This window comes from Caloenas nicobarica, chromosome 10, assembly GCF_036013445.1.
Source record: "Caloenas nicobarica isolate bCalNic1 chromosome 10, bCalNic1.hap1, whole genome shotgun sequence".
Taxonomy (NCBI): Eukaryota; Metazoa; Chordata; class Aves; order Columbiformes; family Columbidae; genus Caloenas; species Caloenas nicobarica.
The window spans coordinates 8034825-8054887 of NC_088254.1; the positions used below are offsets into that span (position 1 = coordinate 8034825).

General features: G+C 41.7%; 2 protein-coding genes across 6 annotated transcripts; one reads left to right on the forward strand and one right to left on the reverse strand.

Annotated features, from left to right (window-relative positions):
• Window positions 1-82: 82 nt before the first annotated feature.
• On the forward strand, window positions 83-8509 carry ADAL (adenosine deaminase like). 4 transcript variants are annotated; one of them, XM_065641678.1, is made up of 11 exons: window positions 83-186; window positions 1646-1776; window positions 2304-2364; window positions 2624-2711; window positions 3292-3373; window positions 4102-4228; window positions 4930-5010; window positions 6008-6146; window positions 6595-6695; window positions 6799-6901; window positions 7627-7703. In XM_065641678.1, the coding sequence occupies exons 1-10, from the start codon at window positions 121-123 to the stop codon at window positions 6874-6876; spliced, it is 954 nt and encodes a 317-aa protein (XP_065497750.1). In that variant the 5' UTR covers window positions 83-120; the 3' UTR covers window positions 6877-6901; window positions 7627-7703. The 4 variants fall into 4 exon arrangements, with proteins under 4 accessions (XP_065497750.1, XP_065497751.1, XP_065497752.1 ...); XM_065641679.1 differs by having other exon boundaries at window positions 6814-6901; XM_065641680.1 differs by having other exon boundaries at window positions 6832-6901.
• Window positions 8510-10668: 2159 nt separating this feature from the next.
• Window positions 10669-18644, reverse strand: LARP6 (La ribonucleoprotein 6, translational regulator). 2 transcript variants are annotated; one of them, XM_065641784.1, is made up of 3 exons: window positions 18346-18644; window positions 13792-13984; window positions 10669-12682 (listed from the first exon to the last, which is right to left on the reverse strand). In XM_065641784.1, the coding sequence occupies exons 1-3, from the start codon at window positions 18576-18578 to the stop codon at window positions 11612-11614; spliced, it is 1497 nt and encodes a 498-aa protein (XP_065497856.1). In that variant the 5' UTR covers window positions 18579-18644; the 3' UTR covers window positions 10669-11611. The 2 variants fall into 2 exon arrangements, with proteins under 2 accessions (XP_065497856.1, XP_065497858.1); XM_065641786.1 differs by lacking the exon at window positions 18346-18644 and adding an exon at window positions 14093-14215.
• Window positions 18645-20063: the final 1419 nt, after the last annotated feature.

Here is a 20063-nt window from a genome sequence, read left to right on the forward strand (position 1 = left end):
GGGCCGGGGGCGGGGCCGGGGGCGGTGGCGGTGCCGGGGCCGGAGGCGGTGGCGGTGCCGGTGCCGGGGGCGGTGCCGGTGCCGGGGGCGGTGCGCGGCCTGGGCCGGCTGAGCGCCGTCATGGCGGCGGAGCGGGAGCGGCAGCGGCAGCGGGAGCTGCGCTTCTACCGGCAGCTGCCCAAAGTGGTGAGCGCGGCTCGGCGGGGGCGGGCGGGAGCGGGGCCGGCAGCGCACCGGCACTGCGGACAGACAGACACACACACACACACACACACAGCTGCTGTTTTCCCAGTCCTTAGCAAACGCGCGCTTTTCTCGAGGTCCTTTGCCCCGCAGCAGAACGCGGTAGGTGTTGGCTCGTTCAGCTCGTTTGCAGCTCTTGGTGTCTGATCTGCTTCCAGTTAAATCACCCGAGCATGAGCTGCTTCTCTTTTGGGGCCTCTCTCGCCCCCAGCCCAGCCCAACAAGTCTGTCTCGGATAACGCGTTTTTGTTTGTTTGTTTTCTCCCCCACGTCCCGAGGGGAGTGCCTTACTCCTCACGTATCCGTGCTATCTTTTGGTTCGTGTTACTGCGGCTTTATCGGTGGTGCCGTTCAGAACTTGCAGAACAGCAGCTGGCACGTACTCCGGCAGAGCTGGTGCTGTACACGCACAGGTGCGCCATCGAAACCACATCAAATGCACCGTCCTTGTATTCTCACGCTCTTTTTCAATAGATGTTTTTCAGGGTTTATTTTTAATGTATAACTGAATTCAGTGAGGTTTTTTGCTTTTAAGAGTCTGGAAAATGTGATATAGTAGCTGTAGTAATAGGTACCCGGCTTGCCTTCCAGAAGGGGTGAGCAGCCGCAGCTCCTGGCGTTTACCTGGCGTCGTGCACCTTCGCAGTTCACGAGAATCTGACCCCTTTTCCTCTGCTTGTGAACTTAATACTTTTTAAAATGGGACTATGGAACCTACTACTTTACAAAATTAAAATTAAATCTTGAAGTTACAATTTCAACATGTTTTCCAATCAAAGGCTTGAAGAAATACTTCTCTGATTTTTCTTCTCCCAGTGAGAAGGGATGCATTCAGGCAGGTAACAACACAGATGCTTTGCAGATACATTTTGAATGGGTTGGGAGGGCACTAGGGACCTGCTCCATATGTCAGGAGCCAAGAGATCAGAAAGAGCAAAGATGAGACAAGGAATGGAGCTGAGGATCGTAGGTTGTCAGGAGAAAGTGGGGCAGAAAGCAGCCTTGGACAAAGGAGGGCAGTCCCTCCCATTGCTGTGAATGGGTAGAGGTAGCATCTGGCCGGATTTCTGGCGTGAGTTAAAACTTCAAACCATGAAAAAAAGAAAGGCGAGCGGACAAACAGATGTTGCTATTTTCAGACAATGTACACGTACATTTAACTTGCAGGGGATGGGGAGAGAGTTCTTGAATCCTTACTACAGGTAACACTGAGGCAGCTGTTGGGCTCCTCCTCACCCGGAGCTGCACGGCTCCAGTTATTAGCCAAACACAGACATCACCGTCACTTTAGTTTCAAACCCAGGGTGAACCACTAAGGTGGGTACAAGAGCAGTACCACAAACAGGGCGTCGGAGCCGTCCTTTTCACCAGACACCAAGCCATAGGATGGGTTTTTCTCTAGGAACTTCATGCGCATTTGAACGGCTGCATCAGCTCTGCCACTATGAAGAAACTTATGGCCCAGAAACCAAACCTTCAGATCCAGAACGGAATGACCATGATTGACAAAGGAAAGAAAAGAACCTTAGATGAGTGAGTATACACATGTGTGCGCGTGATGGACATTTACCGAGTGTCTTTTCCTTAGTTCAAAACAGAGAAATGTATGGCCGCATGCACTTGACTGCAGAAAATGCATATTCAGGTTTGAATCACCGTACAATCTGTTAGATTTTTTTGCTGCCTGTATCCATATAATAACTTAGATGTTTGCAAACTAAATGGAAGCCTCATGTTGATTAATTCCCTTTGTAAAGGATTGAAAATTTTCACTTGTAGCATATGCTCTTCGGAGAAAATGGATTTGTATAGTTTCCTTTTTTTGGAAACTTCATGTTTTCCTTTGTGCTTAGAAAAGCTTTGTGGTGATAAAAACTGCTGCAAATGCATTGTTGGCATCTAAAATCAGAAATGGCCATTCAGCTGGTCTGTGTATTTTAAGCTACAAGCTGGTGAATTGAGCATAGTGAGTACATGTTTCCAAAGTGCAGATTTTTTTTGGTCAATACTCTCTTACTGTTTAACATCTGTTCAATTAATTTTTTAACTTTTTATTTTAGATGTTTTCAGATGTTTCAGATCATCTATCAGATTACCACTAGGGCTGAAGATATTTTACTGGTAAGTTAATTAAAAGTTCACTTAAAACAAGTAAGCAATACACACAGTCAAAATCAATTGGATAAACAGCACTGGCTTCCAAGTAACAATATCAGCAATGATCCCTTCAATTGGAGGTCAGAATTATTTTTGTAAAACACATTAATTTTTTTGCAAGTGTTTCACGCCAAAAGATATCCAGGTCTTTTAGTTGTAAAGGAAAATAAAACCAATTATAAGCATTGCTTTCATGATGTTGAATACACTGTTTCTTAATCAGATAACTAAAGATGTTATTAAAGAATTTGCTGATGATGGTGTCAAGTACCTGGAATTGAGGAGCACTCCTAGGGAAGAAAAGTCCACAGGTACAATCTGTTCTGGTCTTTAATTTGTAAGTCTGATGTGCTATAAAACTTAGGTAAGACCATGTTAATAGCAAGTAAAAACAAATTTAGTTTGGTCAATAAATATACACTTTCAAAACAAAAGCAAATATTTAACCATGTAAAAAGATGTCACTTTACAATTAGATTTCTGGTGACAAAAATATGTTGATTATAACTCTACTACCCAAGAATTTGGGTTATTCGCTATTCTGAGGTTGCTGTTATTTTTAATAGCTGATATATTTTATTTTTGTTACTTCATTTTTTATTTTCTTTTAGATGTGCTTTCATAGAAACACATAAGAGAAGTCCTGTTGCTGCTCTCTGGTCACACTAAGTTACTTTCTTTCAGATACTTAGGAGAAGGCTTAATTAAAATGTAAAGCTTTACTTCAAAGTAAAGCTATCTTTATAAACAGAATTAGAACTATATAGATTAAAAGGCTATGGACTAAAATCAAAGGTGCAAAATGAAACTTAGGAGGCTAGAGAGCTGCGTCTGCAACGTAATAAAATTAATTCAAATATGTTTATTCCAAATGTGTACATGTGTTTGTAGGTATGACCAAAAGGATGTATGTTCAAACTGTACTTGAGGGTATAAAGCAGTGTAAAGAAGAAGGCCTGGACATAGATGTCAGGTAAATAAAGCACACGGAGTACCTCTGTTTTGAGGGTTGTGTAGTCTGATGCTCGGTCATGGTTTGCAGAGAGGTTTACAAACCATCAGTGTAGGAAAGAAAATTGCGCTTAAACTAGATGACATGGAATGGAACAGGTAACTCCTAGGGAAACCTGAATTTTTATCTTCCTTTTTTACTGATAGAGAATGAAACTGAGTAAAGCTTATCATCTCTAAGACTGTCCATTCTCTGCAACATTTTCAGGAAAAGCAGTGGTTTTTGATGGAAATTGCATTAAAGACTCATTTTTTTTCTCAGCCTGGAGGTATAGCAAAGATCTTTCTTGGTTAGCTGTACAAACAACCTGCTGTAAAGGAGACGTGGTCCTGACAGCAGAAAAGTTTCGGAAGGTGTCAGTGGTTGCTTGGAGGCGATCTGCTCGCCTGTCTTTTATACTCAGTACCAACCCTTGCTAGATTTAGTTGTGGAAGCCCAAGAAGTGTGATTCTGCACGTGTGCCCCTCTGGGAGGCTGCAGGCAGCAGGTGAGCCCTGTGTCCCCTGCCCGCCCTCTCACCCTGCGTGAATCTCATTTGTGTCCCTCTGCACTTTGGTACCTGCCTTCCTCAGACAGTTTCCTGTACAAATACTCTCTGCACTCAGCTGTGAAGGATGTGAAGTGCCATTTTTGTTGGTCTCCTGATATTACAGCTTGTATTTAACTTAATATGTACGTTTCTGCCCTAGATTGTTAATAGCGATAAATAGACGAGGCGGCCCGGCAGTTGCTAAGCAGACTGTTAAACTTGCTGAAGAGTTCCTGCTTTCCACTGATGGGGTTGTAGTAGGACTTGACCTCAGTGGTGATCCCACCGTAAGTTTTTGTTTTATTTTGGTCTGGTTTTGAAGATAAATATACAAGGTTTTGTAGCAGCAAGTGTTTCCAATCATACTTTGTTCTTACAGGTTTTTGTCCTATGTTTGTTGCTAGTTTGAATGGATTGTTTGTAATAGTGATACCAGGTTCATCCCTGTTGCTGCAGGGGACAGACACTCTAACGAAGAGTCGATAGATTCATGTATGCCTCTGAAGAAAGAGCCACTGAAAAGTCATGTTTGTGGGAAGTGTCTGACACTAAATTGTCCCAGTCAGATTGACAGTGTCGAGGCAAGTTAAATAATGTTGCAAGTTGACACGTTTAAATTTTATTTAGATGCACCAAATGCTTGTTGTGTGTTGAGAAAGCAGAAATATTTGAGGATAGCTGTCAAGTTGCAAGGAAATGGCTCTGGGTGGTAGCTGTAGAAAGGATATCAAAATCAAGACAATTGGCTTGTCAGTGTTGGGCATCATCTGAGCTACTGATGTTTGACCAATTTGTCTAATTTGTGCCCAAAGAGGAGAACATTCTGTGACTTGCTGCATTCAAAACTGGAGTAATGGGAAAAGAAAAATAATTCAATGTAACTGTATTTGAATTAAGTATTTCAATATTGCTCGACTTCTTCATTCTTGTAATAGGAGGAGTTTTGTAAAACCAATCTGTACAATGGTGATGTGTTTCTGTCTTCAAGGCAGGACATGGTCAAGATTTTTTGGAACCACTCTCAGAAGCAAAAAAAGCAGGTCTAAAGCTGGCATTGCACCTTTCAGAGGTAAAAGTTTTCTTCAGTTGATCCTTCTCTGTAATTCCCATTTTATAAAAGCCTTGATGAAACTAAAATTAACTTCTGTGTGTTTTGAACTTCTCATGGTGAAGTAGTAACGGTTTGGCGCACTATGACAAGAGAAAAGAAAACAAGGAGAAATCTTCAACAACCTGTTCTGAATCAGAACTGACAAATTATTTCTTACTGTACTATATCTATTGGGGGGTTAGGTGCGAATTTGAAAATTAGTCGTGTTCCAAGAGATCTATTGTTTTCTTCCTGGTATTTCATCAGAAGTCATGTATAGTAACACTTGCACATTTTCATGAGTAGTTCCATTAGCTCTGCTTGTATCAGTAGAAAGAGTTGGGCTTCTCCATACAATCTGTTGAAGTGGTAGCTGAAGTTTACACTGACAAGTCTGATAAATACTGAGAATATTTTTATTTATTCAGGAACTTAAGCATGATATATGATGTCACAGGCCTATTTATACTTGTTTCTATTTCATTAAGAAGGCTTCTGCAGGATAATCTTGCATGTTTCTCTGAAAATTTATTTCTTAATGTCTCAGAGGTCTTTTGTTTTTGTTTCATTTTTTGGTTTGGTTGGTTGGTTTTGGCCTCTTGCAGTTTAAGTTCTTCATGCACCATGTTTTAATCCCTGTGTAAAACAGACATTAAAGGTCCTCTTGCCAGGGTAGTTTTGAAACTGAAGCATACAAAGCTGATTTTAGGCCTCCAACTGAAAGTACTTCAGCACCGCAAATAGTTATTGTCTTGTTTTTCCGTACCAGTTCAGGATTATGGCTTCTTCGGTTTGTAATTCCAAGTTGAGAGTCACCTTCATGCACTACTTCTTTCCTTACAGGGTAGTAATGCAGATATTTAGTCTCACTAACACTTACTTTTGGATATGTGAACATAGAATGTGAAGTCTACTGTAATTATTTAATGCGCTGTTTTATGCTGCCTTGATAGAATGTCACATACATTCTCTCTAGATCCCAAATCGAGAAGAGGAGACCAAAATTCTCCTGGGCCTGCCTCCTGACAGAATTGGACATGGAACATTTCTCAACTCTGCAACAGCAGGCTCAGAAGAGTTAGTGCCACTTGTTCGACAGAATCGCATACCTATAGGTAAGAAAATGGCTTGGTGATCTCTAGATTTCACAATACCGTTCGTACTGCTGACTGTAACTCTGATTTGTCTTTGACCAGAGGTGACTTAGAAAAATGTGGTGGTGTATGTGAGAGAATTGCCTGTAGAGGTACACTGGTAATGCTTTTGACGTATTTGTGGCGGCAGATGAAAACAAAACTAAATCATAACTTCTAGTTACTGTGCAAGGCCGTGTGGTGTTTCTGTATAGGGTTTGCAAGCTCCCTAAATTTTATATCCAGCCAGTAGTTAAGAAGAAATTGATTGCCAGACTTTCCTCAGAAGACACAACCAAATATTTGAACCATAGAAAATCAAAGAAACAAAAAATAGCTGGTTTTAATTTTCATTCAGGAGCAAAGAAGTCAATTAATCAGTCAAAACCACGTCTTTTGTTTTGATACAAATCCTTGTTTTTTTGCTTAGAACTTTGCATGACATCAAACATCAAAACTCAGACTGTGCCTTCCTGTGACAAACACCATTTTGGATACTGGTACAACATGGGACACCCTGCAGTGCTTTGTGTAAGTTTTTTTATTTTAACCATATATTTAGGCAAAGAGCCAAACCAGTCTGAAACTGGAGAAGTCTATCTCCTTTTATGGATCAGAGCTGACTTATTAACAGTTTCCAACCTTGCAGCAAATCATCTGCTTACAGGAAATCATAACGTTCTGTTCTGTATTTCTCTTGGTGTTATTGTAAAGCAAGACCTGTTTTTTCTGTATAGGTAAGATGATCAGTGATGCATGCAATGAGCTTTTAACTGTTTGTGTACTGACAGATTTCTCTTAAACATATTGGTCCAATGCTTGCATTTGAGCTTGTGCTTACCTGAGTATTTATTGTGTTGGATGAGAGTTATTGAGCTCTCCTGACAGCCGATTAAGGTCCTAAAATGTTGAGGTGCCAAGTATTTTGCTGGCATTGGCAGGATTTTACTATCATCCAGTTGGTTTAACCCCTATAATCTGTAGCATTGTGCAAGTGTGTGTATATATATTAGTGTTGTGCTTATTATTCAAATAAGCCTCAATCCTTTATTGTGTAAAGTATTTATTATTGATCTTGAACTCTGTTGTATTGGGTGAAAAATAATTAATGATTGGAGATTATTTCTGAGACTTTCAATTGTGAAAAGTGTAGATAACCAATGAAGTCGCGTAAGGAAGCAGTTTACCCATAAAGGCCTAAACAAACAGTAGTTGAAGGAGGAGATGCTTCAGTCGAACGGGACATAGTTAGCGATCCTCTCTGTGGGGACACGAGGACTCTGAGTTGCAGATGGGCAATCTTATTAACCCTGAAATAATCCTAACTCGCTCCTTTTAGATGAATGATCTTTAAAATTGTGAAACAGCAAGATAAAACTGGTTTGTGGTGTGTAGAAAAGAACCCTTTATGATGTAGAGGAACTAATTTAAACTCTTTCGTTTTCTTTCAATTTAACTCCAGACTGATGACAAAGGCGTCTTTGCAACAGATCTATCGCAAGAGTACGAGCTGGTTGCAAAAACATTTAATCTGACTCGATCGCAGATGTGGGATCTTTCCTATGAATCGATCGACTATATCTTTGCTTCAAGTGTGGTAAAATCAAAGCTAAGGGAACAGTGGTGTAAACTGAAGCCAACTCTGTTTGATTAATCAAACAGCTGGGTGTGTTAGCTTAGTTAATCAGCATTCTTTAGTTAAGTTCCTGGCTTTTTTCAGACTCCAGGTTTACAAATGCAGCCCATAATCTGCTCCTGTGCAAAATGATGACAGGAATACATCCTTTGTTAGTGGGGACAGAAGCAAGTGTTTGCTCCTAGTTGGGAAGGGCTCTCAACCAGTGACTAAAATCTGAATGTGTCATCAAGTAGTTTCTCTCCAGTTGATACAACATGTCTTAAAAAAAGTTGAAATATGTCATCATAGTACAAACATTTGAGAGTCAGAACAGAATAAAGGCACAACTGTTTGAGTTTAAAATGTCTCTGTTGGCCAAGTACTTTGCATGGTGTGTATATTTGGGGTTTTGTATTATTTTTAAACATAAGTTTTGAGCTATTGATTAAACGTGAAGACAGAAACAAACTCAGCAAGAAAGAAATATGTCTCAAAGGAATTAAATATTGCATCTGTTTTTATTGGCATACATGTGTGACTGAAGCTTGCTGTGGATTGTGTAACATACGTGGCAGTGCCTGTTGATGCCCTCAGCACTGAGGGTATTGAGACGAAGTTAAGAATCTTTAATGCCTTAGTGAACTGTGAGCTGCTTGGGGCAAATGCTCTAGTTCTTAAAGTGCTTTCTAGAATTGGTGTTTGTTTCTTGTAAAAAAGCAATAAAAATAGCTTAAACCTCTGTGTTTTCAAGACCACTACTTCAAGTGTGCATGTTTGAGCTGTGCAGGAGAGCAGCAGGTCTGAGCTGCTGCAGGACGGGGTCTGAGAGCAGACGCTGCGCCCGGGTTCACCCTGCGAGTCACAGTGCTTGCTCACCTATAGTTTGATACTGTCAAAATATATGTGAACATACATACACAACAGTATCTAACACTAGATATTGCTAGCTAGCGTAGGAAGTATCCAGAGAGAAGGTATTTCATACTAGAATGCTTTTACATTGATTAATGAAAGAAGCAAAATTTGGGCTCTACAAGGAATACTGAATATAAATAGAATGATACAAAAGCTGTTAATGACCTCTGTTTTGGTCTTTTTTTAATAAAATCAGCATGAAGTAGTTGTTCTGGCTCCAAAGTGGCAGTAAGAAACAAAAAGAGAAGAAGAAAAAGAAAAAAAAGGGAAAAAAAACCCAAAAAAGCAGGGGGGAGGAGAGCAAAGAAGTTGCCATGTTTGTGTGGCTACCTGAGGTTTCCACAGAACCTTTTCCAAGCAGAAAACATTCCTTTTGGAGATGGGGGAAAATGATGTGAAGTAGAACTGTAGCTTTACATATTCTCATTTGAAGTCAGAATAAGACCTCATGCTTTTTAACAGTACTTTAAATTACTTTCCAAATAGTTTCACTGATCACATCATCTTTTGTTGTTTGATCAAGTTGCATTATCACTTGCAATTTGGTCAATTTTGTCTGTATTTTCTTTCTACAGAAATAATTACTATGGTAAATGTAATCTTTTTCCTTCTTATTGAAAAGCCCTCTAAAGTCAGGTTGTGCAGCTTTCTGGAATGTTATAGTTACGTGTATCTTAGTCTCGCTATAAGTGGGCCTACACTCGTGAGATGGCATTCTTGTGTAAAATAAGTTATGGCCTTCTAATAACTCTTCAGTAACCTGGTATTTGGTTTATTAGTGAAGAAAAACTGTCAGCTTCCTGTTTATTTACTAAGGAGTGATCCTTGGTGTTCATTTTAGCTGTGAAGTGTCCAACTTTCTAAAGCAAAATAAGACTCATAGTGTCTGAGATTCTTAGTTTCAACCTGTTAGTGTTACACAGAAGTGAGTTTGAATTTTAAGGTTTACATGTTGACTGCGACATGTAGATGTGTTCATTCCAAGAGCACAGCCCTGGTAAATGCTGCTATTTCCAACTTCCTTTTCCTGCAAGCATACAGCATCTTAGGGATTTTTAATATTATGGACTGCTACATATAGTTCTGAATATTCCAATTTAATTGAATTCTGTGTGTCTTCAAAATATTGCCTTGCTTCAGTTGTAGTACTGCCCCAAACAGTCTGGTACATGACAACACATGGATACTACATAGTTATAAATTAAAAAACCTTCCCCGATTATTAATGAAAGAGCAGTGTGCTGGAAAGCCAGTGAAACAGTGCTGTTCTATGTCACCTGAACACTGTGTACTTACCCTGTCACTTCGATACTTGCAGATGCACTGCTGATTTAAAAACACCCACCGCTTTGTGTTTAACAGTATTTATAGTGTCTCGGCGGGTAATGGAAGTCAGGAGGTAACCTGGAGGATTCCATTTGTGTGAAGTACAAGACGCAGAAGTATCTCTGGGTGGCTAAAGAACAATACACAGAACCAGGGGATTTCTGTATGTTGGTTTCTAACTGCAGTTACACTTAGGCTGGAAAGGGTGGGGAGAAGATTTGGAATGAAGCATAATCATCTGATTAGCACTTTGTGATGCACAGTTCAAGTTGTACATCAGAAGCTGAAACCTTACCTTCTTACTGTCGCTGGGCTAGTTCTCAGGAGTATAACTTTTATAAGTAGAACCGCAGAGGTTCCTCCTTTGGCTTCAGGTAGGATTATAGTTAATTTTAACTTAAGTGCTTCTTGCTGAGCCTGCTTGCTGAATTCAGTTAACAGTGAGATAACCATTTAGTTTCTAATATTGTATAAAAACGGCTGTGACATACAGTTAGAGTGAAGCATCACCACATCAGTAATGAGGCAGAAGAGCTTTCTGGTTTCCCACCCCTGAACGTATTTCTAGAATTTCATATGGTATGAGGTTTATTTTTTAAGTAAACAAAATAGATCTAGACTGAGTTAATATTCTTGTTTATTCCATCTGATTACATAAGATAACACTTACAGAACAGTCTTCAATGCTCCAAGTCTTTATTCATATCACACACTTTGGTCCTCCTAAACAATATTGTCTTTAGTGAGGTATGCAAGCAGAGAGCGACGGCTCACTGTAGCATAAGCTTCTCAAGAGTTCCTTTTGAGACAAACACTGAAAGTCTTCAAAACCCCTCTACTCCTTATGATTATGCTTGTAACATACCACAGCTTACCATCACACAACCACTCAACTGTAAGTATTTACACACTGCTCTTCAGGATCAAAGCTTTGCAAGTAATGTAGTTTGCATGAATGATTTATATGCCTGTTTCAAACTAATACATTAAAAAATAATAATGCAGATAAGGGCATTGCATTAGGTAAGTGCATAGGATGATTAAGAGACTGGAGCACCTCTAATGTGAGAGGCCTAGAGACCTATTTAGACTGGAGAAGGCCCAGGGGGAAGATCTCATCAATGTTTTTAAATACCTGATGGGAGGGAGTGAAGCAGATGGAGCTTAGCTCTTCTCAGTGATACCCAGGAACAGGAAAAGGGGCACAAACTGAAACACAGGGAACTCCATCCAAGCGCAAGGGAACACTTTTTACTGTGTGGATTGCTGAACATGGGGACGCATTGCCCAGACAGGCTGGGGAGTCTCTGTCCTTGCAGATATTCCAAACCCTAAGCAACCTGCTGTAGCAGACCTTGCTTGAGCAAAGGAGGTGGACTGGACAACTGCCAGAGGTGCCTTCCAACCCCAAGTATTCTGTGATTCTGTGAAGTGAATATACAAGTACACAAATGATTAAGTCTCCATATGAATATAAAATCTTTTAAAAATTAAATACTGACTTAACTCAGTTGCTCAAGTGATGATTTTTCACCAGGCTTGAACAAAAGCAGTTGACTGACTTGTGAAATTGTTTTTAAAGAATGATTTATTCATTCTTCAGAGCCTTCCTCCTTTGACATCCATTGTGGAATCCTTTAGTGCCATCCGGCCCCTTAGGCAGCCGCAGCACCCCTACGAGTAGCCTATCTGCAGTCTGAATTTTCCGTGCTAACATGGGGCTACTGGCGGGACTCCTCTCTCCTGTTACAGTTTGAGCTTTTCTTCTCTGTACCCAGGGGCTACCAGAAGGAGTGATACTGCTATCTGAGGAATTATCTGTACATTTCCTTGGAATTTCAGGGCTAGTGCTTGGGTTCAGCTTGCTGTCTTCAGCCAGTGGAGACTTTTTGATTACTTTTCTCAGTGAAGATGGACTGTTCCAAGGACTTGATCTGGGTGACACGTTAGGACTCAAATGGTTGTTTGGATGAATTACAGGGCTCAAATTACTTGTAGTATTTGTTGCAGTACTTTTGCGTCGTGACAGTGGTGATGTAGGATTACTCTCTGGGTCAGAAGAGCTATTTGCTGAAGATTCATCACCAACAAACTGAAGCTCCTCAACTCTCTTATTAAGAGATCTAGCCTTCTTAAGAGTCTTGCTGGTATCTTGATCACAGCTCTTGTCTTTGGGAACTTTTTTCTTTGGAGGTTTCATGCCTATTAGGACAACTTTCATGCCGGTCTCTTTCTTTTCAGCACACATGAAGTCATGAGCACGTATGGCAGCATCCACTTCTTCAAATTCTACAATTGCACATTCCTGAGTTCCCAGTTGGGTGTAGCGACTGCTGACCCTCCTGATATCAGGTGGTAGATCCCTACCAGGCTTGAGAATACGAACTGATGAAATTACACCAAAAGTTACAAAGGCTTTGAGGAGATGCTCCATCATTCTTTCTTGCGTGCATCCATTTTCTTGTTTGCTATTAGCCTGCAGCTCAGAAATCATGTGGATATCATACACCAGTAACATCCTGGTAGGGAGGTTTTCACTTGGAAACACTGGAACTGGAGTATTTCTTCTAACCTTCCTATTATCATCATTGAGCTCGAGGGTGTTGGAGTACTTCAGTGCATAGGCTGTGGTTCTCCAGTCACGGGTAAGGTGTTTCACCTTGAAGACAGACACAGGTTAAGCAGCACAACTGACCAAACCTACTCAAATTACAGAAAGGCAGGTGCAGGCTCCAGTCTACAAACAGAAACTTGGGTTTAAGTTTAATGTAGCAGACTTGAATGAAAAAGTAAACAGGTTTTTTTTCTGCTATAGTGCATCAGTGAGCTTCTATAAAGCTCATATCCTGTTGAATCTACTGAAAATAGGGACTGACACTAAATCCCAAACTGAAAATCATTACTTTATATTGAAGCCTGCTCAAGTGATGTTTGTCACTCCTTATCTAGGTCTGAACCATGAATGAAATGCATGTTCTGTAGGTTTTATTTTGTTAAATTTGCCAAACAAGTAGTTTTGCCAAGTTTAGGACTTCATTTTATTGAACTGATTTTTCCTCCCTCAAAAATCTCAGTTTAAAAACCCCAAACTTCTCCATTTCCAAGGAGTGCTTTTAAGAGTTTATCTGTTAACAGTATAATCTTTTAAAGTGGTCTGAAGAAACTGGGAGTGCCTTAACTTCTAGCTCTGCAAAACGGTCAGATTTAAAATCTTGACAAAATGTTTCTAACATAGTTTTAGAAATCATTTACATACACATACTTACATAGGAATTACTAATGTAAAAAGAAAGAAGAATAAACCCCACCTCATCTTTAAGTGACTTCAGTTACCAGATACTTTCTACTACCCTTAGTTTTTGGATCTCCATACATGTGCAAAGGTCAGATTCACCATCTCTTCTCAGAGACAAGAAAGTAACTTTACCAAGATTATTTAACTGCTCATGAGTAGCTGATCTAGAAATGCGTTTTATCCACTGTCCCATTTACTATACCCTACTCTCTCCCAGAATGATAATTTAAAAGTGTAGTTGCTTAAAAGCCTATGATTTCCCTAGCCAATCATGATGAGTGCAGCAATTGAAGTTCTGGATCAGAACAAACCTAACCATCACATCAAGACTGAATCAACCCCTGAGAGAAGTAGATAAAGAGGAAGACTGTAAAGCTGCCTCTATAAAATAAGTTATATTCATCTAATCTGTCCTAATATTTTGAGATTCATCAGGTTTACACAGGTCTTAAAGTCTTAAAAAGACTGCTTACCTTCTTAAAAGAAGTGAGGAGTTTAACACTGACATAGCCCATCTTATTTCTTCTCACATGCTTTAGAAGGAAGGCATCTTTCTCAAGGTTCTCATCTGAGAAGTAATATTCAATTTGTGCTATTAACTTCTGGATCAGGTCATTTTCTGGTGGTTTCCAGTTCTGGTCAGAGTCATCATCATTTTCCCCACCACTGGAAAACAGTTAAATCATTTTAGTAACAGATCTTCATCTTCTATTTATTGATTCAAATAGTCTTTCAAAATGAAAAGGCATAGCCATAATGCTGATTCCAACTTACTTTTTACGTAGGCACTGAACAGGTATCGCCCTATCCATCTGAGGCAGGAGGCCAGCTCAGATGATGAAGCTTTCCAGTCAGCGTAAGGAGTCAGGTTCCAAAAGGAGCTCGTTTGGAGCTCATTCCAAAAGCTGATCTCAGTGTAGAACAATGAGACATATACACTGGCATCTTGAAAGCTCTCTGCTAGCTCAAATCCTATACCAAAACATGGAATGCAGGGGCACATGCACTTGGTGCTCTACAAAGTTCTGCCAGTGTCAGTGTTTTATTTTTCAGTATGACGCTATTCAACATAGGCTTGATATTTATGTGCTTCATGAGTAGTGTCACATACCAGTGAATGAATATTCTGACTTGATGCAATCATGATTTCCCAAGCCTCATCACTGCATGAGTGCAGGAGCCAGTATCCAGGGAGTAAGAAAGAGACAGGACTACTGCACTTTTTACAGCTCACTTCCAGAGTGACAGAGTAACTTAACTACCAGTTTACCAAGGGTCTTAAACTGTATGTATGTTTCAGATAAAGGACTTTGGTGCAGTAGCAGCTCATACACCTCAGGAACAGCTGTATATGCACACATATGCGGGTAACTAAGGAGTCATTCTCATTTCATCTCTGCCCCTCCCATCATGTTGTCTAGGTACCTGTGCAAAATGGAGCAGTACTGAGTCTCACATCCCAAAAAAAGATATCACAACCATGGATTTGAGATAAACATCTTGCCACATACAGTCAGAGCAACATGTTTGTTGCTGCAATACAAATGCCCATTTAAATTGTTACCTAGCGTTGAGGCATACAGTTCACCCACAGACTGCAGCCATAGATGTTGCTATAAGAACTATAACGCACAAGTCTGTCTTAAAACAGAGCCATTTTTTAAAGCTGTTAGCAGTCTAGTTTTGCTGTGGGACTATCATGGAAGTTTCTGTTAAAACCTCAGCAAAAAAAAGGAGGAGCCACACATTTTCCCAAAATTGCCTTGAGTGGCTTTTCCAGAGCTTGTGAAATCATTTAACAAGGGAACAGGCACCACACTGGAGTCCTCCGAGGGCAATCTCGAGGGAAGCTGCAGCTACTGACTGCCCTTGACCTGTGACAGCTTTGTCCCCGAACTGGTGACAGTAACACTGACCAGCACACCACCCTTAGCAGGTGCTGCTGTATAGCTGAAGGTGCTGTTCAGATCAACGGGCTCTGCACAGGGAATGTGCTCCCAGGTGTGACTAGTTACAGTAGTTCTTTGGGACCTGGCTTTTTGAAGGTAATGATTTATTTACTTATTATGGTTCTTCTGATGATAAGGCAACACACCAGATATACATGGATATTCACGGAATCCTGGAAGTCTCCTTGTTAAAATCTCCCTAGCCATTTAATCGGGTACAGTTCAAAGGCATGGCAAGATAGAGCGAGAAAAAGAATTTGAGTTATTTGACAATGCCAGAAGTATAGGATGATATATGAAGTTATGATTAAGACAGTGAAAAACATTTAATGGCCAGCTGTGGGTGCTGGTTTCAGAAGAAGAAAAAACAAAGTTGTTTATTTTTCATTCATGATATTCACTTACCCCACTACTTCTGATTTTTCATTCACTACTGATTCAGAACTGGTGTGGGCACAAGAAACATAAACCATTTCAGCATTTTTACATATCCACACTCTGCTAAAAAAAAGCTTACCTTCAAATCAGGATGCAGCTTATAGGGGTTTTTAAGAGGATTTATTAGTACAGATATTTGCAGGTATTTGGCAGGTTCAGATGGAAACAGAATGGAGCATTGTGCTTGGGAAAAAAATTAAAATGTATGTTTGCAAAGATCAGTACCAGCCCTACTTTTGCTGTAACTAGCCTACTAGTTATTCACAACTTTAATTTACTTATGTTTGTATTCAGAGCCTTGCAATGGATATGCTTCTCAAAACAGTTAGGATAGACTGAAAAACAACCTTTTAACATGGTGACTCATCTGGCTATTAGTCACACAAGAAACTAAACACCTGCATAGAAAATAGATTTTGGGTTTTAAATATCAAACGCAGAAACAATATATTACATTGTCTGGATGGAATCTAACCTTTTGACAAGTCTTTGCTGGGTCTCAAAAAGAATACAATATTGTATTAATAAATACTATGTGACAATACATACAGCATTGGGTTGATGCTCCAACAGTACAATCGCTCAACAGCAGTCTAAGTCTGTTAACAAAAACTAGTGGATGCAACACTGGGTGCCTACTAATGGTACATGTGGCTGCAGTAATCATTTAATTGCAATATATATTGTGAAATATTGTATTTTAGACTGACGACATCATAAAAACATTCACCTTTCAAGCTCAGATTCTTCCTGTATTTGTCTACATCCACAGTAAGCTTAAGCTGAGCAAGAATAGCTTTACTTTATGCATAGGAGAACCACTTGTTTGTTATAAACAGCCTGAAGATTTTTCTGAAGCACCTGGCAGATAAATGGCTGAGGACTGAACGTCACAAATACTCACAGATCTCCCGAAGAACTGTGGTGTCTTGACCATGAGGAAGTCGTTTTCCTTCTTAAACTACAAAACATAGCAATTGAGGGAAAAAAATCTAAATTGTCTCCTAGCTTAGCTGGAGAGTGAAATGGCTCATTCCCAGCAGTTTTAGACCATCACTGACAATTTTCCAAATATCTGGGTAAATAACTTCCTATTGGATGTTGCATTCCCAAAAGTAAATCCTTAGCTAGGGTTACATGTAAATGGCATAAACATGTCTGACCTTCACCTACTTTCGATGCAGAGCCTTTATAGTTCTCTCCATGGCAATAGCACTGGCCTTTGTTGGATCAAGAAGAGGCCATTTACAAACAGGTGACCTCCATAAGACCTGAATATACATCAGCACTGTCAGCAAACATTTCTGAAGGTAGCACCTACTGTAGTGGATTAAATAAGCAGCATGTAAGAGTTAGTTATTATGTGTTACAAAGCTTGAAAAAAAATAACCACTCTTTTTTCAAGTCTAGGCCAGGTCTAGAAGCTCTTACACAAATAACATCAACAATCAAAAAAAACAAATGCAAAAAATATTCTGAATTTAAGAAATCAGTAATTGGAATGCAACACTGTAGACTGCTGTACTCATTTGATTTATAATAATACAACACTCATATGATTGTGGAAGACTAAGTAGACTCAGTTTAAACATTTCACTTGTGTCTAGCTATGTTCGCCTCCTGTGTGTAGTGCCTAGTTGACAATTTTGGCAGCCACAGAAAGTTCCCCCTCCCTAGCCACCACGCTGTAATTTAAAATGATGCATCACAGTCCATTCTGAGTCAGTGCTAGGATATTAAGTTAGATAATTGATTAGAAACAATTGATCTTCAAACAGAATATTGAATTTCATGCTGCTGTACCTAAATAATCTTTGCGTGACTGAGTTTATTACTGCATCTTTAGCTTTAGTACAAAACCCAAGATGAACTACAACTAGTGACCTGTGTGTCTGCAGTTTTCTGGCACAAAAAAAATCCTGGATGTTCCTTTTACAAGTCAGAGATTCTGGTAGGCATCAAAGCAATTTCAGGCATCAGTAATAATTCCTGCAACTTATAATTAAATACAGACAACACTATTGGCATTATCAAACACGAAAGTGTAGAGCAGATGGTAAAGTGATAGTTTCTTCTGCATTTAAACGGGTCTTGATTTCATGTCTGGTCAACTTGTTTCCAAAGCCACAGGACAGGTCTGCTTGTCCATGTCTTAATTCTAGTAAAGAAAATCCTACGGTTCTATGCAATAAACACCAAAGGGGGATGTAGGACCGGGGAGGGGGGGGCACACAACACCAACCAAGACTAAAGGCCTTTCTGTAAAAGGCAATGAACTGGAGGTGTCGGGGGTACCACAGCTCGGCGCTTCCCGCTGTGGGGATGCCACGTCCCGTTCCGCACCTGCGGCGCGGCTGCTGGGCAACGGCAGCCAGCCTGGGCCCGGCCCCGCGCCCTCGGCGGGGACAGGCAGCTCCGCGCCCGGCAGCTGCCCCCGTTGGAGGGTTTGCAGCGTCTCCCACCCCTTCCCGCCGGCGTTGCATCAGCCGCGGCCGCACCGTTCCGTGGGTGTCCGCGGCGGCCCCGCTCCTTGCCCCGCACAGCCAGGCCCGCGGGGAGCGGCGGGCGCGGCCCGGGGCCACCTCCCGCCGCCGCCGCCACCTCCCGCCGCCGCCGCCCGGCCCGCCCCGGCGGGCTCACCTGGAGCGCCCGCACTGCCCCGAGTCCTCCTCGCTGCAGCTGCCGCCGCCCCGCGCCGCCGGGCGCGCCGCTCCGCCGCTCTCCTCCTCCTCCTCGTCCTCCTCCGCCGCCGCCTGGACGGCCACTCGGATCTGCACGGGGCCGCTCCCCGCCGTCAGCTCCGGGCCGCCGGCCCCAGCCCCGGGCTCCGGCGCCTCGGGGCCCGCAGGGCCGGCCGGCTGCCGCTGGGCCATGGTGCTGGGCGGCAGAGCGCGCCGGACCGCCGGCCGGGTTCAGCCCCGCGCCGCCACAGCAGCGATGCCCCGGCTGCCGCAGCCGCCTCCCCTCCGCTCCGCTCCCCTCCCGCTGCGGCGGCGCTGGGGCGGCGCTCCCCGCTCCACTCCCCCGTGCGGGCCCGGCCCCACAGCGGCGGCGACTGTCCCCCCCCGGCGCGGGGTCCGCCGGGACGGCTGCGGGACCCCGGGACAGCCGGCCCGTCTAAATTTCTTCCGTGTTGGCGACTGAATTGGGACTGCTTCTATTTCAACAGATATCGACTGGCTCCTCACCGACGAGCAACGCCCCAGCTCCTCATCTCCTCGAACAGCCTTGAGGCGTTGCGTTTTAAGAAATTCAAAAAGGTTATGCTGGGGTAAGTGTGGTTTTAAATGATGAGGGTGGGATTTGGAAATAAGAAAACCGAGTGAACAGGGACATGATTGGATATATGTTATTTTTGTAGAGCACTCTGTAATTCTGCATGGTACTTAAACAATAAAAACCATTCTCCCCATAAGAACTTCTTAAAATATAGAGGCCCCTTTTCTGAAACACTTATGCATTGATTTATTTTGAACTTAAAGACTATTGCACTATATTTCAGTGGACTGTGTCAGCTATTAAAGTGAAATTAACATTGATTTTTTCAGGATTAGAATCTAAACCGTTTCAATTTACCATGTAAATATTCATCCTTCAGTCAGGGAAGATCTATCTTTCAATATTATCTGAACCCAAACTCTAAATGCAGGTTGGTTCTTTAAGTCACTGCCTCATTTGTGGCATCCTTGTTTTTGTCGGCACAATTCGCGTGAATCATACTCCACTGTATTGCTTCAATGTTTTCTTAAAAATTTGAATTGGCAAAAAGTGCGACTGCACTCGGGAGCCAGTTCTCATCACTGTGACAAACAGTCCTCATGAATCAGATTTGCTGGCATGAACACGTAACGGAACTGCTGCTCCGCCTCAGTGGGTTGGCTTATTTTTTAATGGGCCTTAAGCAATGAAATATTTTGTTTATGAAATATGCTTACGTGCATCAGTAATCAAATCACTAGTTGTCTGCTAATGGAACAGCATTTTGTAATAAGTCTTGCATAGGGCAGCACTTTGCTATTGGTTCCAGTGGGAGCAGAAACGCAAACACAAAACATTCTAGGAGAGCGTATGTACAGGGATTGTGGGTCTGATTTTGTATTTAAGCTTATGGGAGTAGTTTGTCTCCCTGGGTAAGAACAAGGTCAGGACCAGTCTGAGCAAAGAACTGGTTTGTGATACAGCTGACCTAAATGATGTTTGAGAGAGACACTTCAGTTTAGCTGATGACTCCTGTCCAGGTTACATGAACTTGATTCTACAGACGAGGACATTAGATGCGTTTTTCTGCTTTACACATGGTTACTGCACAGAATGGGCTTTTAGCCTTGTTTAGCTCATTGCTTTGAAGAGTCCTACTA